Here is a 12,388-nt window from a genome sequence, read left to right as displayed (position 1 = left end):
TCAGTGTGTGATGCAGCTCGGCTGCCGAGAGCAGCACAGCAGATATCTGGACACCCTGATCACACACACATACACGCACACACACACACACATACAAGGACCGTGCCGAGGCACTTGGAAGTATCTGGAGATCTGGAGTGAGTGAAGCCGGTGGTATGGGTGTGACGGTTGGCATCTGATGTGCTGTAGAAGGGAATGGCTCGGGCAGTGAGAGACTCGCTGTACCAGTCACATGTTTAACGTGTCAGTGATGCACACGGAGGCTCATGGAGGCCTCGACAGGCAGTGTGGCAGGTTCGTCTTGTGAGTTCTGTGTTTTTAAAAACCATTTGGCTTGGTGGTCTCAAATCTATGTCGTTTTTTTCCTGGTTGTTCAGGTAACTCCACCCGGTTGAGTCTGTGTGTCTTGTTAGCTATTCTTACAGATTACAGATTTTCTTTCAGATTTTGATGTTTCCTACATGTTTGATTGTATTTGTTTGGTTGTGTCCTCTTATGTTTTCCCGGTAGACCTGCCAGAGGCAGGATGCTCCGCTGTGGCTAGCCGGATGCCATTCTGCAGCCAGGACCAGGATGCTTCCCTTGGCCTGCCGGACATCACAGAGCTCAGCCTGGGCCTGCAGTCCCTCGGCCTGCCATGCTGGGACCAGCCCTGGACCTGCCCTGAGCCTGAACCTCCGGCACAGCCCTGCTCTCCAGCAACCAGTAAGAACCGCTGTCAGCATGTAGACATTTTTAATCATGTTATGTTACATCAAGGGCTGGTTTCCTGGACACACATTGTGCACACATGGTAATGTCACTGGGCGGTTTAAGTCTAGGATTATGGATAATGTGGGTCCAGGAATTAACCACCATTAATTTAAGTGCTAAACCTTTAAATTAAGGGCTCGTCTATTTCTCACAGTCGTAACCACACACTTTACATTGTAGTTTTGTAGTAATTGCTGAGTAATTATGGGACATATTGCACCACATAAGCCTCAAGATTAACAACTGAATAATAAGCCTAGAGTTGAACAGGTTTATCACTACGTTCTTTCTGATTGTACACTGTATTTTCGAGCCCTTTGTAAAAGTGTGTGTATAGACATGAGTATCTGCTGCCGTGATAATAGATGATTCTAGATTTTCTGGCACCCATGTGTCTATGAGTGTGTGAGAGAGCGAGAGATAGGAAGAGAGAAAGTGAATATGTGTTGGTGTGATAGATCATTCTGGAAGGTGTGAGCTCAGTCTTAGTGCTGTCTCATATCTTTAACTCATGCATGACTAATCACTTTCCCCCCTGAGCCAGTCCCCACACACCAGGGCTAGTTGCTATATTGATCCACTAGCATTTGTTCAGGACATGAAAACATGCAGTTGTCAGAGCAGGCTGTGTTGTGGTCAGATATTTGAACATGGACATTTGCCCTGATATTGAACTCATGCTTATATTTGATGTGAGTCTTGTACTATGATGTAGTTCGTAGAGCATATACGCATCTAAATGTAAAGTCCCTGCACGCCTCACATTTGCTCTGCCCCAATTCTCCTAATAGAGCAGATGACAGACGCTAGCACAGCACAGCACAGCACCCAAACCAGCTCAATTCTGCTGTCTCATTCAGAGCTAATGTCATTCTAGGACAGCTCTCTCTGACAGCTTAGTTTATTATGCATTAAATCATTTTCAGGTTTAAACAATATGGCTGTCTGCACTAATTATTTGTTAGCTGTGCCATTTTTCCATGTTCCTTTGTTGTATTGATAAGTGTTAGTATTCTACATCTACCATTTGGGCTAGGGCTCATTTGTAAAGTTTATATACACACCAATCAGCCATAACGTTAAAATCACCTGGCTGATATTGTGTTGCTGCCAAAACAATTGAAGCATGGGCTCCACAAGACCTTTGAAGGTGTCCTGTGGAAACTGTCACCAAAGCTTTAGCAGCAGATTCATTAAGTCCTGTAAGTTGTGAGGTGGGGCCTCTATAGATCGCATCAGTGAGCCTTTGGCACCCATGACCCTGACGCCGGTTCACCGGTTGTCCTTCCTTGGAGCACTTTTGGTAGGTGCTGACCACTGCATATTGGGAACACCCTCATAAGACCTGGTGTTTTGGAGGTGCTCTGACCCCGTCATCTACCCTTTACAGTTTGCTCTATGATAGGAACCATTGTGATGAGGTTCAATTGAGTTACAATTTTTCACACATGGCTGAGTTGTATATATATATATATATATATATGCATCTTATGTATATTGTTGCCTATATACAATGTTGTCTATATTGTGTTTGGCAGTGCTTGGGTTGTTGACAGGTCCTTTGGGTAATGTACTGGACAGACCACCGCACTGCTCTCAGAGCCAAGGTTCTTTGGGGAGAGGAGACCTGTTGGAACATTTTTCCAGCAGCCTGGCCTGCATTACCCCAGCAATAGAGAATTGCTCTTTGCTAAACTCTGGATCCAGCAGTCCTGTTGACTCTGAAACCAGTGGAATCTCCTCTGGTTCCGACCACCTGGTAAGCAGCATCACAATTCAGGCTATGAAACATTGTCAGGATTCATAAACACAGTACTGAACTACTGCGCCATTATTGATTGAATTAATTTACTGTAACACAAGATTTTTCCATAACCTATTGGACAATGTCGGTACACCTTGTTTAGAAATCAGCTAACTTAAACAAGGGCTCTCAGTATCTGTTTATAATAACAAATGTGCGCCTTGGATATATAGTTGCTAAGAAATCATTTTGATCGCAGCTTTCATTTTAATGTGGCAGACACAATTAGATTCAATTACAAAGTTACATTTTCTAGTATCTAGATGTCTTTGCAAAAGGCATCTGGTCCAGAGACTACCTGGTGAGAAACCTGGACTGTCCTTCATTGAAGGCACAGCACAAAAACATGCTGACGAAGGCAGTCATTTAGAGTACAGAGACAGCTCAGAATCCACACAAACCTAAATAAAATATGACAGTGATGTTTGAACACACTTTGCTGATACAGTGTTGTTACATTTTACAATGCAAGTTGCATTTCTCCTGCAGACCAGCCTGCGGATCTCTCCACCTATGAACTTCCTCCTGTCTGGCACTCAGAAAGATGCTGTGAGACTCAGCGTGGGGCACAGAGAAGAGCCTATCTCTCCTCTTGCCCCTACTCTGCCAGCTGTGCCTGAAGCATCACTGGCCAAGTGCTGGACAAAGACATCCACCTGGCCCAGCTGGGACACACTGGGGTCACCAGACCACTCCTTCAGTATCGAGAGGAAGGCTCAGTTACACAGACAGGCTGCAGGTACTCTTCTGTTAGCATGCTAACATTAGATACCACTAAACCCAGGCAGAATCACTGTTTGCTGGAAGCCACATTTCACTCATTTAGATGCACCGTGATCTAAAATGGTTTGATGTGATGTATAGATTACATTGCTAAAATCTGAAAGTCATAAATTATGGTTTCAGCTGATAGTGCAGGCATAAGACAGTCCCAAACAGTCTGTAAATGCTGTTGTTCAACATGAGGACAAGAGCCAGTGAAAGCTGTTATGAGGTTGAAAATAAGAATCCCACCAAACTTAGAGATTACCAAAATCTGTATAATATCATTAAGAAGAAAGATCACATCTGGTGAGCTCAATAAACGTGAAGGGACTGGTAGGCCAAGGTGTGTGTGTTAAATTGATTTGATTCTTATCACTAGCAAAAGGTAATTTGCTTCACAGTGCACAGTGGTACGTCAAACCTCTTTGAGTGACTTTATTTTGACCCCAGGGCTTTATTTATGCAAATACTTTGAAAACTCAGTAGAATGTTGCTTCAGAATCTTGATCTGATTTTGTTCATTTCCTCTCACAGCAACTAATGAGGCCACTTGTACCTGGGCTGGACAGCTGCCACCACGCAACTACAAAAACCCCATCTACTCTTGTAAAGTGTTCCTGGGAGGAGTGCCATGGGATGTTACAGAGGGTGAATAATATATGTTCATTACATATATTAATCAGTAGCTTAATCCATAGTGGTATGATTACAGAATATCTGTTTGGATTCAAAATCTAACACAAACTGTTTTACCTTTAATCCAACTCAGCTTGACGCTAGAACGCTTAAAAAAATGTGGGCTTGTATTATACATTGTGTGTATATATATATATATATAGTATAGAATATAGAATAATATATAGAATATAGAATAATTCATTAAAAAACATGTTAGTGTTGTTTGTAAATTCAACAGAACAGAAATTCAAATGTATGTTTCTGTTAACGTTTCTCTCTCTCTCTCCCTCTCCACAGCTAGTCTTTTGAACACATTTAGTGTGTTTGGACCCCTAAAAGTGGAGTGGCCTGGAAAGGATGGCAAGCACCCTCGATGCCCTCCTCAAGGTAATTTGTCTCAGCAAAATGCAGTACCGCTTTGGCCCATTGCCTTCTCTGGCATATGTCCTAAGGATTTTAGTCATTTGGGTAAAGAGATTATCCTAGGCGGATGTATATATATATATATATATATATATATATATATATATATATATATATATATATATAAACTTAGTATTTATTCTTTTTAAATTAACAGCAACACAGATTTCCCAGAGATCCCTTTTTCAGTTTGAAGCCATTTTGCACATTTTCCAGTAAGTAGAAATTATGGGATTTCTCAGCATGCACATTAAGACTGAATATTCCCTATAGGTTATGTGTACCTAGTATTTGAGTCAGAGAAGTCAGTGAAGGCTCTGCTGCAGGCCTGCACCCAGCAGCATCTGCATCCTGGTGATTACCTGGAGTACTATTACAAGATGTCCAGCAAAAGGATACGAAGCAAGACTGTGAGTACCTCAGTAAAAGATGGACCTCCTCATATGGGTGCTTTCAAACTGTGCATCAGTTCAGATTGCTTGTAGGTTAAGGGCTTATACCAACACTGTATTAAAACTGTGTTGACCCCAGATGTCAAATAGTCATGACCCAGTTTTGGCCCATACTTACTTACACTTTCATACGGCCCACATACTGCTGTGGAATGACAGTGACGGCTTTGTCTGAATCTTAGTGCTAAAACAGAGCAAGTACTCCCAGGTCCAGAAAAAACTCTTACATTTATGCATGTGAACTGTCAAGAGCTGCCAAATCTGATCTGAACAAAAAAATGGAATTGAATAATGAACGTAGCCTAAATGTGGCGGCTACAGCTTAATCCAGTTTTGCCATTTGCCATCGCCATAGCTGACCCTTAAGTGCCATAACTATGCCCTATTTGGCCCAGAATCATCTACTAACTGGGAAAGTAAATCACAATCAAAATAACTAGCAAATAGCAACAATGATATTAAAAAAGAAATGTGAAATTTCATCCATATCATGCTGGTCTGACTTTTCATATTTAGGGGTGAGATAGACTGAAGGCTTTAGGTATTGTGATAAAGCTCTCCTGTTTCTCCTGTTCACATAGGTGCAGGTGATTCCATGGGTGATCACAGACAGTAATTTTGTACGCTGCCCCTCGCTGCGGCTCTTCCCGAGCAGGACAGTGTTTGTAGGAGCTCTCCATGGCATGCTGAATGCCGAAGCTCTGGCCCACATCATGGAGGAACTGTTCGGAGGGATCACTTACGCTGGGATTGACACAGACAAGCACAAATATCCCATAGGTCTGCTACTTTTGCTACTACATCAGTGCATTGTATCTGCATATCATGGATATTTCGATACAACTGTTGAGTTTTAAATATTTGGGTTTTTTTTTTGCAGGATCTGGACGTGTGACTTTTAGGAGCCAGAAGAGCTACCTAAAAGCAGTGAGTGCTGCGTTTGTGGAGATCAAAACCACCAAGTTCACCAAGAAGGTAAGGGGGCAAGTGTGTTCTCCTGTATCCAGGAGTTTTACATGTCCAGTGTTCATGATAGCCAAACAATGGTTATGTTTCTTCCACTATCAGCTACACCTGCTTATTCATGCTTTTGTCTTCCCCTTGTTTTAGGTTCAGATTGACCCATACCTTGATGACTCCATGTGCCAAGTCTGTAATGGTCAGCCAGGCCCGTTTTTCTGCAGAGACCAGGTGAGAACATTGTGATCCATGATGCAAAGATACAAATAGTTTAAGAATTTAAGAAACAAAAACAACTCTAAAAACACAAAGTCTTAAAGAACTAATTCTGTAAGCTATATAGTAATGTGCGGAGGCAGGGCGTAGTGAGGAGCAGGACCATGCCTTACTAAGTCACGGGCACAACTAATGATCTTGTTCCCACACTTTACTTAGTTATGGCCACAACTTAAGATCTTGTTCCCACACCTTACGAATCTTGTTCCAACACCTTACTACATCATGGCCACGAGTTAGTATCTCGTTCACATACCTTACTAAGTCTTAGTTTTATCTATGTGGGGTGTCACCAGCGGGGCTCTGTAAGTTGTAGAGTTTTGTGCTTTGTATTTTGTTGTTGCCAAAAATGCGACCATCAAAATTCAGAACTACATTTTCAGTCTTTTGGGGTGCATTAGACAAGGTGTGGAAGAGCTAAATTGTGGTTTATATGCATACAATGGCTTTTTAACAAAATTCATCAAGCTATTTACTAAAACTTTTGTATAAAAGCTGTTCATGTTTACTGGATTTTAAAAAATCCTGTAACCCACAATATTGGCCTATATTCGAACATTATATAGTACTATTCTAGATTAACTAAAAAAAATATTGTAGCGCTGGTGGTGCTGTTTTGCTGTATTTTTCATGTAGTTGCACAGAGTATGTTTTATATGGTGATCCGAGTGGTCCCATCAACCAAGGTTACATCCTGTCGTTTAAGGAAAGCATGTTGGAATGTTGGATGCATGCCCTGACCAAAAGTAGCAAATTATTAGTTTTTACTGGCTGTATATTTACTAATACATGTAAAACCTTGGGTCATAAATATATGCTGGCATTATTGATCAACCTGTTCAATATTATCAGTTTATCTGTAAATGTGTTAAAAAGTAAAGCTTTGGGTTTTTTTAGAACTGTTAGTGTATTCATGTTTGTGACGTAAATGAAAACGTCAGACGTCTGATTGTGATTGTAACTCAGTATTTTCTCTGTTGCTCTCTCAGGCTTGTTTCAAATACTACTGCCGCTCCTGTTGGCACTGGCAGCACTCTATGGATGTGCTAAATAGTCACCGGCCCCTCATGCGTAACCAGAGGAGCCTCAACTCAAGCTGAGTGGGCGGCGCCAACCATAACTCTGCTGCTAACCCAGAGAGCTCAGAGCTCACTGGGCTGAGGGAGGTTAACTGTGCCATCCCCTCCCCTGAGCTGATAGAGCCAGGAGAGAATCACTGTAGAAAGTTCTAGTATTGCACTGCTTTCTCTTTTTGCTGTTTACTTGTTCACTAAGGCACTATGCAGACAGAGGGGATGGGTGATGCTGACCCATTTGCACAGTTACCCAGACAACCGTCACCATGGAGATAACCCCAGATTTCAGCAGGTGGCAAATAGAAAAATGCCTTCCTGATTTTAGAGCAATTTTTTTGTTTTATTTTTAAATGCCTTGCATCTATAATCATCAGTCTAGAAGCCTCAGCAGGGGACAGTTGTGCTGTATATTATTATTATTATTATTATTACGGCAGGTCATCTGGTATTTTTTTATTTTAGAGTTTGGAGTTCATTTCAGATATTTTACACTGTTTTTATTCATTTTTACCTGCAGTAATCTGAGGCATGGATCAGATCTGGGAGTTTTTTTTAGTTAGTATTTGACCTGTAGTTGTGCACTCTCTCTAACTACATGGGGTAGGTGTTTGTGACTTTGAAAGTTGTTTAAATTTAATTTTAAGGAGTAACATAAAATGGTTCATAAATAGTTGATGCATGACCTGGCTATGCAGCAGCTCCACTCATTAAGTATTCCATCTTTGGACTCCTTTGCTGCTCAGCAGCAGTCTTGCTATCCAAGGTCAGGTTTATTTGGTAACGACATTGGAACGGACTTTGACCTCTGAGATTGTGAACTGTACATAGTTTTAATCAAATTGTTGCACTTTTTTTTATTTGCACTTGGGGAAACGGGAGACGGTGGTTTTAGATCCCCCCCTTGTACTCTTATAGAATGGGGCAGGCAGAGTCATCTAGAGCATGACCCTTTAATTTCCATTCTTGTACTGTTGTGTTCCTGTTGAATGTAGAATTAACTGTTACTAGGCCTAATCTACTGTAAACCATCAAATGCAACTTTACTCCCTGTTTTCATTTGGACTCTAAAGCTCTGTGCCAAAGACCTAGTGTCACGTCTGTCTGTCCGTCTGTCTCGCTCTCCCTCTGCCGGTCTCTATCTGCCCCTCTCTCTTGCTTTTTGTTCAGGTTTGTTGTGCTGAGCTTGTTGCCTGGCCCAGCTGCTTTTTAGAGTATAAAAATCTCTACCTCATTGGTCTGCAAGTGTTGCCATGGTTACCTAAAAATGGAGATTGTTCCAGTTGGGCACAATAAAGTTGTTGAAGCATTAAGAGTCTGTTAGAAATGATCATCAAAAGAACTTTTGGTAAACTGGTTCATCCATGAGTGGTATAATAACAAGCCATGTTAATTGTTAGTTGTGTTTTATAAAATGTAATGGCCATCATTAGGGATGCACCGATCCGATACTAGGATTGAATATTGGTCCTGATACTAACAAAATTAGCTGGATTGGGTATCGAATAATTAGTCAGATCCAAACGACAGATCCATTCACTGAACCCGATTCTCGCACTGCCGGTATTATAGGCTTTATAACCCAGGATCAGAGTAACCTACAGACATCATACATATATCATAGCAAACAGCAAGACTCCATCTATCTAACCAGCATGCAATCAGCTATGAGCAAGTCATCCAGCTTGTCTTCCATGGAGAACCGAGAAGGGAGGAGCTGCTAGATTTCAGAATAAAAGTCCTGAGCCCAGACAACACTGTGCCGAGATCCAGCACAGTCATTAATTTTAGTGACTAATAAACAGAAATTGGGTTCAGTTATATCGGTGTTCATTTGTTATAGTTTATTGTAATTAGTAATGATTATGTCAATCCTGATGCCTTGAGTCTTTCCCAGATGGTTTATTGGTTTATTAAATCAACAATGGTATTGGATTGATATCAGTTATTGACCAATGCGCAAAGTTCATGTATCTGTATTGGAACAGAAAATGATGGATCATGCATCCCATAATTATCTGTCATACAGTGGCATGCAAAAGTAGCACCCCTGGTCAAATGTATGTTAATGTAAAGTAAGTAAGTAGAAGAACTGAAGTCCAAAAGCTGAACTGAATACCTGAGCTCCATGCAAAGTTTGGGCATGCCCAGAAAATGTAAGCCCTTAGAAAACTTTTACCAAGGTTTAAATACCTTGTTACTGCATTAGTGCAGTGGCCTATACTCAAGCAGGGGGTGCAGATTTCAAAGCTTCATAAACACTCCTCAAAACAATCACAGCTGTGGGCTCCTCTACCCACCTCCCTAGCACTCTGAACAACAAAAATAACTGATGTCCACAATCAGGTGGAAAGTAGCAAAGTGTCTCCAGGTTTCCAGGTATGTAATGTAATTAAGATTTGGCAGCTAACAGGAATAATGGAGGTTAAGTTGAGGTCTGGAAGACCTAGAAAACTTTCAGAGAGAACTGCTCATAGGACTCCTAGAAAGGCTGTTTGACTGCAAGACCATTTAGCAGACCCTGGTGCACTGTTCTACTTTGCAGTGGTATCTGTCTGAAGAAACATCTAAACAAACATGATGCATGAGAAAAAAAGTCATGGGGGCCAATTTGAACAAAGGCATGTTTGATTTCATTGCTCAAGAGCAGAATGGACTCAATTGAAAATGAACATCAAAATTTGGAAAGCAAACACCACACAGTCTGTAGAAAAGCTGAGGATGAAAAGTAGATGGCTTATACAGCAAGATAAGGATCCTAAACCAACCTCAAAATGGATCACCTCAAGCTGAAGGTGTTGCCATGGTCCTCACAGTCCCCTAAACTAAACATTATTGATGCTCTGTGGATAGACCTGAAAAGAGCAGTGTATGCAAGACAATTTGAGAATCCCACATAACTTGGAGCATTTTGCAAGGTCAAATGAGAGAAAATTCTCCAAAGACTTGAAAGAATCTTTTACTCGCTGAACTATTTACCATAACATATTCTGACTGTGGGTGCCCACACGTTTGAAAGCCACTGTATATTAATAAATATTAACTCTAAAACTATGACAGTGTTAAGTTAAAAGGCAGAGACTGACAACTATTCCAAAATAAGTCGCATCTGTACGCTTGAATTAAGGCTTTGGTTCTTAGAGCACAGTTCTGCAGGCTGTTGGGCACACATTTCAGTTGCTATTGGTAACACTGCTACCCTCCATGAGGCATACTGGGGTTCCATTTCCAACCAGGCTACACCAGTAGGAGTTGTTCCTAATGCTACATTTACATACCCCTGCAACATGATTAAATCAGTCGCCCTGGATAATAAGCCTGTGTATTAGCAGAAATCTGGCAATACAAAAGGAATCATGATATTATGATACACGGTTTACACTTTAATATTTTGCAATATATTACAAATAGGATATAATCATATGCATAAAATCTGAGTAAGAGAAAAGTTCACCTTTTATGCAGAAGACAGTACAACACTGCTATCTAGCAGTTGGTGTTTATCACAACACAAAAAGATACCACTGTCTGCCGCCAAATTTGCATATCAATTATTGATTAAAAATTGACACATAAAATCAATAATATTGATATTGACTTTATTTGAAAATCAGTACAGTATCACAAAAGATAATATTGCGATATTTCAATATATCGATATTTTTTTACTCTGTGCTTTAACATATCATCTTTGGTTCTGGATGATGACTGTGTGGTTATGTGCTTAACCAAACAACTAAACTGGAAAAGTGGGAGTGGATATTAGTTTGGTGGTTCAGCAAGTCCAAACGATACAGTCATCTGGAAATCATGGCTTGCGTTTGAATAGACTTCAGTTCAGTTCAGTTAGGTCTGGCTGTAGGGCAACAGGCTTGTATGTATATATGTCCCATATTACCTTGTGTGTGTGTGTGTGTGTGTGTGTGTGTGTGTTTGTGTTTCACGTCAAGTCCATCTGTTTGGTTCCGGGTAGCCGCAGAGCTGCTAGACCTCCAGCCAACAACAGGGCGGAAACCAGCAATATAGGCACGGCACAGTTAGAGTCCACCAGCTGGCCAAATACTACATTTCCCATGATTGCTGCCACTCTGCCCACTCCAGTGAAGAAGCCCAATGCAGAGGAGCTGAAAAGAGAACGTATTAACATTTAACATGTGTTGTGTAAAGCTTGTGTATGTTGCAGTCACTGCACTGTTTTCTTGAATCATTCTTGAGAATCTTTGAGGATAGATACCGTAGCTGTGTGGGGTACAGCTCGGTGCCCACTACATCCAGGGCGTTCCAGGAGATGACAGACACACCGCTGAACACACAAGACATTATGAGGCTCTGGCTTTTAGTCTTCACCACATAAATCAGGAATACACTTACACTGGACACCAACAGACTCCCAGCTGAGAGACCAGACAGAATAGAGAAAGATGAGCAAAAAGAAAATGGCAGTATGATTACAGACAGACACTGATATACTGATGCAATCAACTGACCCAAGACCAGTACTGTTATCCTTACATTAGAGAGAAACATAAAGCACATCAAGCTAACAACCCCAAAAACAAGTGTACAGTTACTCACAGAGGAGGATCTTCCCTCCCACTGTGTCCATCAGCAGGATCGTAAAGATGTTCCCAGGAAGGTTAGAGGCTGCAGTCACAAAGCCTTCCATATACACTGTAATAAATAGTGGGCATCAGTTAACTGACAATGACTTCACGAATACTTCTTGTGCAACGAAACACCATATTAATATGAATCCTGATTCACCAAGTGCTAATGTTCCTTAGCCACGTCTAGTCTTGCCTCGCCTTGCCTCTTTATTACGCTCTTCTCTATTTCAATGTACACTGATAAGCCACTTTATGCTTCATGCTAATGATATGGTATGTGCCACCACAACCACGCAATTTACAGACCGCCGAATGTGCCCTGTGGTATCTGGTACCAAGATTTTGGCAGCAGATACTTCAAGTCCTGTTAAGTTGTGATATGAAGCTGCTGCAGATGGAACTTGTTGTTCTAGTGTATCCCATAAGAAAATAGTGCAGGCGTATCCAGTCGTCTACATGATGTAATATAAGCTCATCAGGCCAAGGAGTGCTTCTTCCATCGTGCCAAGGTCTAGTCCCAACATGGGTGTATCCCTTCTAGTCACTTTTGATGGTGGACACAGGTTAAAATGGGCACTCTGTCCAGTCGGCAACCAT

The 12,388-nt window shown here is 41.3% G+C and overlaps 2 protein-coding genes across 4 annotated transcripts in view; one reads left to right on the top strand and one right to left on the bottom strand.

Moving 5' to 3' along the window:
* Positions 1–11,889, top strand: cpeb1a (cytoplasmic polyadenylation element binding protein 1a). The gene is made up of 11 exons (XM_072672382.1): positions 1–294; positions 511–705; positions 2,292–2,512; positions 3,047–3,296; positions 3,857–3,970; positions 4,298–4,387; positions 4,697–4,833; positions 5,457–5,655; positions 5,756–5,850; positions 5,986–6,066; positions 7,101–11,889. The coding sequence occupies exons 1-11, from the start codon at positions 267–269 to the stop codon at positions 7,209–7,211; spliced, it is 1,521 nt and encodes a 506-aa protein (XP_072528483.1). The 5' UTR covers positions 1–266; the 3' UTR covers positions 7,212–11,889.
* Positions 10,767–12,388, bottom strand: part of sv2 (synaptic vesicle glycoprotein 2) — a 15,122-nt gene continuing 13,500 nt past the window's right edge. For 2 of the 3 annotated variants that reach the window (XM_072672380.1, XM_072672378.1), the window contains exons 11-13: positions 11,760–11,855; positions 11,419–11,578; positions 10,767–11,308 (exon numbers count right to left, since the gene is read on the bottom strand). In XM_072672380.1, the coding sequence (XP_072528481.1) occupies positions 11,125–11,308; positions 11,419–11,578; positions 11,760–11,855 (440 nt within the window). In that variant the 3' untranslated portion in view covers positions 10,767–11,124. The remainder of the gene's footprint in view (positions 11,309–11,418; positions 11,579–11,759; positions 11,856–12,388) is intronic. The other variant, XM_072672381.1, reaches the window with a different exon arrangement.

The sequence above is a fragment of the Salminus brasiliensis genome, chromosome 2 (genome assembly GCF_030463535.1).
Source record: "Salminus brasiliensis chromosome 2, fSalBra1.hap2, whole genome shotgun sequence".
Classification (NCBI taxonomy): Eukaryota; Metazoa; Chordata; class Actinopteri; order Characiformes; family Bryconidae; genus Salminus; species Salminus brasiliensis.
This window is presented reverse-complemented; position numbering and strand designations above follow the sequence as displayed.